This window comes from Silene latifolia, chromosome 11 (assembly GCF_048544455.1).
Source record: "Silene latifolia isolate original U9 population chromosome 11, ASM4854445v1, whole genome shotgun sequence".
In the NCBI taxonomy this organism is placed as follows: domain Eukaryota; kingdom Viridiplantae; phylum Streptophyta; class Magnoliopsida; order Caryophyllales; family Caryophyllaceae; genus Silene; species Silene latifolia.
In genome coordinates, this window is record NC_133536.1 from 39,753,251 (window position 1) to 39,756,727 (window position 3,477).

Sequence of the window (3,477 nt, forward strand, 5' to 3'; positions counted from 1 at the left end):
TCACTCTAATGGGCGCATTTGGGTTTTTTGGTCTCCCTCTGTGGTTTCTTTAACTGTTCTTTCTACATCTTCTCAGCATATCCACTGTAAGTTACTTCATCATGCTACTCAAAGTTGGTATGAGGTGACTTTCATTTATGCTTTTAACACTAGATTGGAGAGAAGAGTTCTCTGGCAACATCTTACTGCTATTTCTGCTTCTGTTTCGTGTCCCTGGATTTGTATGAGAGATTTTAATGTAGTCTTGAAGATGGATGAGAGGCTGGGTAGTGATCATCTCCATATGGCTGATATGACTGAATTCTCTTCCTGTCTTGATGCTTGTGGACTCTCTGATCACCCTGCTACTGGTTGTTTTTACACTTGGAATAATAAGCAAGGGGATGGACTTAGGTGGGCTAAATTAGACCGAATTCTGGTGGATTCTTGCTGGGTTCAGGATGTTGAATCCACTGCTGTCTTCCCTCCTGCTGGGGTTTCTGACCACTCCCCTGGGGTTGTCCAGGTTCTTGAAAAGAAGGCTTCTCCAAAAAGTTTCAAGTACCTGAATTGCTGGGGGTCTTCTCCTCAATTTTTGCCTTGTGTTAAAGATAATTGGACTGGTGATTGTAAGGGGGGAAAGATCAATTCTCTTTTTCAGAAACTTAGAAATCTTAAGAGGCACCTGAAGGGACTTCATGCTTCAGATTATAGTGGCCTTGTAGTGAGAGTTAAGTCTGCTAAGCAGGATCTAGTGACTTACCAGACTAATCTTCATGCTTCTCCTCAGGATGCAACTTTGTTGGCTCTGGAAAAGCAGCTGCTACATTCTTACACTCAACTTAAGAGGGCTGAATTACAGACTCTGCACCAGAGGGCAAAAATCCAGGATATTAAGCTTTCTGATGCAAATTCCAGATATTTTTACTCAAAGATAGCTGAAAGGAGGCTTAGGAACACTGTTGGTTCTATTCAGGATGCTGATGGTATTTTGAAAACTGGTCTCAAGCCTGTTGCTGCTAGTTTTATCTCTTACTATCAGTCTTTGCTTGGCACTTCTTCCTCTATTAAGGCTCTCCCTCCTGCTATCTTCCAGCATAATCTTCTTCCACCAGATGCTAGTGCTGCTCTGAATAGCTTTATCCGCCCAAATGAGATTCTTAATGCTTTGAGGTCTATTGATAGGAATAAAAGTCCTGGGGTGGATGGCTATTCATCTGGTTTTTTCCAGGATGCTTGGAGTGTTGTTGGGAATGACCTGAAGGCTGCAGTCTATGATTTCTTTCATCATGGCAAGCTCCCCAAGGCTGCCAACTCTACTCTCCTGGTTCTTATCCCAAAGATGGACACCCCCTCTTCTGTTAAGGATTTCAGGCCTATTGCTTGCTGTACTACCTTCTATAAGGTTGTCAGCAAGATTCTTGCTAATAGACTTAAAGGAGTTTTGGAATATATTATTGGACCAGAGCAGGCTGCCTTTGTATCTGATCGTGATCTTTTTTATAACTCCATACTGGCTCATGAGCTTTCCTCTAAATATGGAAGAGCCTATCTCACTCCCAGATGTCTGTTGAAAGTAGATATTCGCAAGGCATTTGATTCTGTGAGTTGGGAGTTTTTGCAGAGCACTCTTCTTCATTTGGGGTTCCCTCATAAGTTCACTGGTTGGATTATGGCTTGTATTTCTTCCCCCTTCTACTCTCTCAAGATTAATGGTAGCATTGAGGGTTTTTCCCTGGAAAACGAGGTCTTAGGCAGGGTGATCCACTTTCACCCTACCTTTTTGTTATCTGTATGGAGGTGCTTTCCAGGCTGCTGAGGAGACTACCAAGGTTTGCTGGGTTCTCCTATCATCCAAAGTGTGTCCAAATTAGCCTGACCCACCTTGTTTTTGCAGATGATCTGCTTGTGTTTACTAGAGGTGATCTCCCATCTGTCCAGGCTGTGGCCCACTGCCTTTCCCAGTTTGATGCTTTGTCAGGACTTCAAGCAAATCCCTCCAAAACTAGTCTCTATTTTGGAGGTGTGGGCTCTGATATTAAGGCTCTCATTCTGAAGGCCACTGGGTTTAGTGAAGGTTCCTTTTCTTTTCGTTATTTGGGGTTACCTCTTTTTAATGCTAGGCTTGCCAATGACATGTATCAACCGCTACTTGACAAGATTAAAGCTAAAATTGTTCATTGGTCAAATCATTGCCTAAGCTATGCTGGTAAAGCTTCTCTTATTAACTCTGTCATTTTTGGAATTAATAATTTTTGGGGTGCTAGTGTCCTTCTTCCAAAAGGGGTTGTCAAGAAAATCACTAAGCTGTGTAAGGATTTTCTTTGGGGAATTGAAGAGGGGCATATGAGGCATGTCTTTTTGGGATGGAAATCCATTTCTAAACCTAGGCAGGCTGGTGGGATTGATATAAAAGAGGTGTTAAGCTAGAATGGAGCACAAATGGTACACTGGCTGTGGAAATTAGATCATAGGCCTGAGAGTATTTGGGCTAAGTGGGTGCATCATTATATTTTGAAAGGCGCTGATTTCTGGAATGCATCTACCAGTGTTAGCCTTTCGTGGTATTGGAATAATGTTGTTAAGGTAAAGGATCTCTTAGTAACTAAGGCTGGTTCTCAGGGGAATGCTGCTAAGTGGATCCAGGATTGTACTAAGCATGGGAAATTCAAAGTTGGTCTGATGTATGATTTGCTCAGGGATAACTATGATCAGGTTCGTTGGGCTCCTCTTGTCTTTGATAAGGCTGTGACCCCTAAACATTCTTTCATGGGCATGATGGCTTTCCAGAATAGCTTACCTACTATTGATAATCTCAATTTGCGTGGACTGCACTTGGTTAATCGATGTGTTCTTTGCTGCAGCCAGGATGAGAATTTGGAGCACCTGTTCTTTAGATGTTCCTTCTCTTCCCTGGTTTGGCGTAATATTTCTTCATGGGCACAAGTTCCCTTTACTGATGACTTGTCTCAGGTGGTTAATTGGTTTCACGCTTCACTCAGGGGGAATGATCCTAGATCGAGGTGCAAGCGTGCTGGGTTTTTGGCTACTTTGTATTACCTTTGGAATGAGCGGAATGATCGGATTTTCAAAGGCATTGTCTCTTCTTCTGAGTCTATTTGCATAAAAATTAAATTTGTAACTAGATGCAGGATGTATTAGTTGGCCTTCTTATCTTGGTTTTCTGTTTTTGTTTTTCTAGGGGGGCTATTCTGGTCTCCTTTGTAGAATAGTGGGTAGGATCTTGTACTCGATTCTCATTTTTATAATAAGATCCATGCTTTTCTGCAAAAAAAAAAAAAAATAATAATAATAATAATAATAATAATAATAAAGTTTCGTCTTAAATTATAGTAGGTTTAAGACGTATTTCCATCTAACAAAAGACCGTCACATTCCCACATGTGAGACTAATCTATTCTCGACAAATCCCGTATCGACAACACATATCTACCTACCTTTATTACCACTCACTACACTAATATTTTATTCACTCTA

General features: G+C 41.3%; 1 protein-coding gene across 1 annotated transcript; it reads left to right on the forward strand.

Annotated features, from left to right (window-relative positions):
* Window positions 1–2,421: 2,421 nt before the first annotated feature.
* LOC141613269 (uncharacterized) lies at window positions 2,422–3,141 on the forward strand. The gene has a single exon (XM_074432005.1). It carries the CDS (start codon window positions 2,422–2,424, stop codon window positions 3,139–3,141), a length of 720 nt encoding a protein of 239 aa, XP_074288106.1.
* Window positions 3,142–3,477: the final 336 nt, after the last annotated feature.

Coding starts and splice junctions, on each gene's coding strand:
- LOC141613269 (XM_074432005.1), top strand. CDS start 2,422: ATGGTACACTGGCTGTGGAAATTAGATCATAGGCCTGAGAGTATTTGG.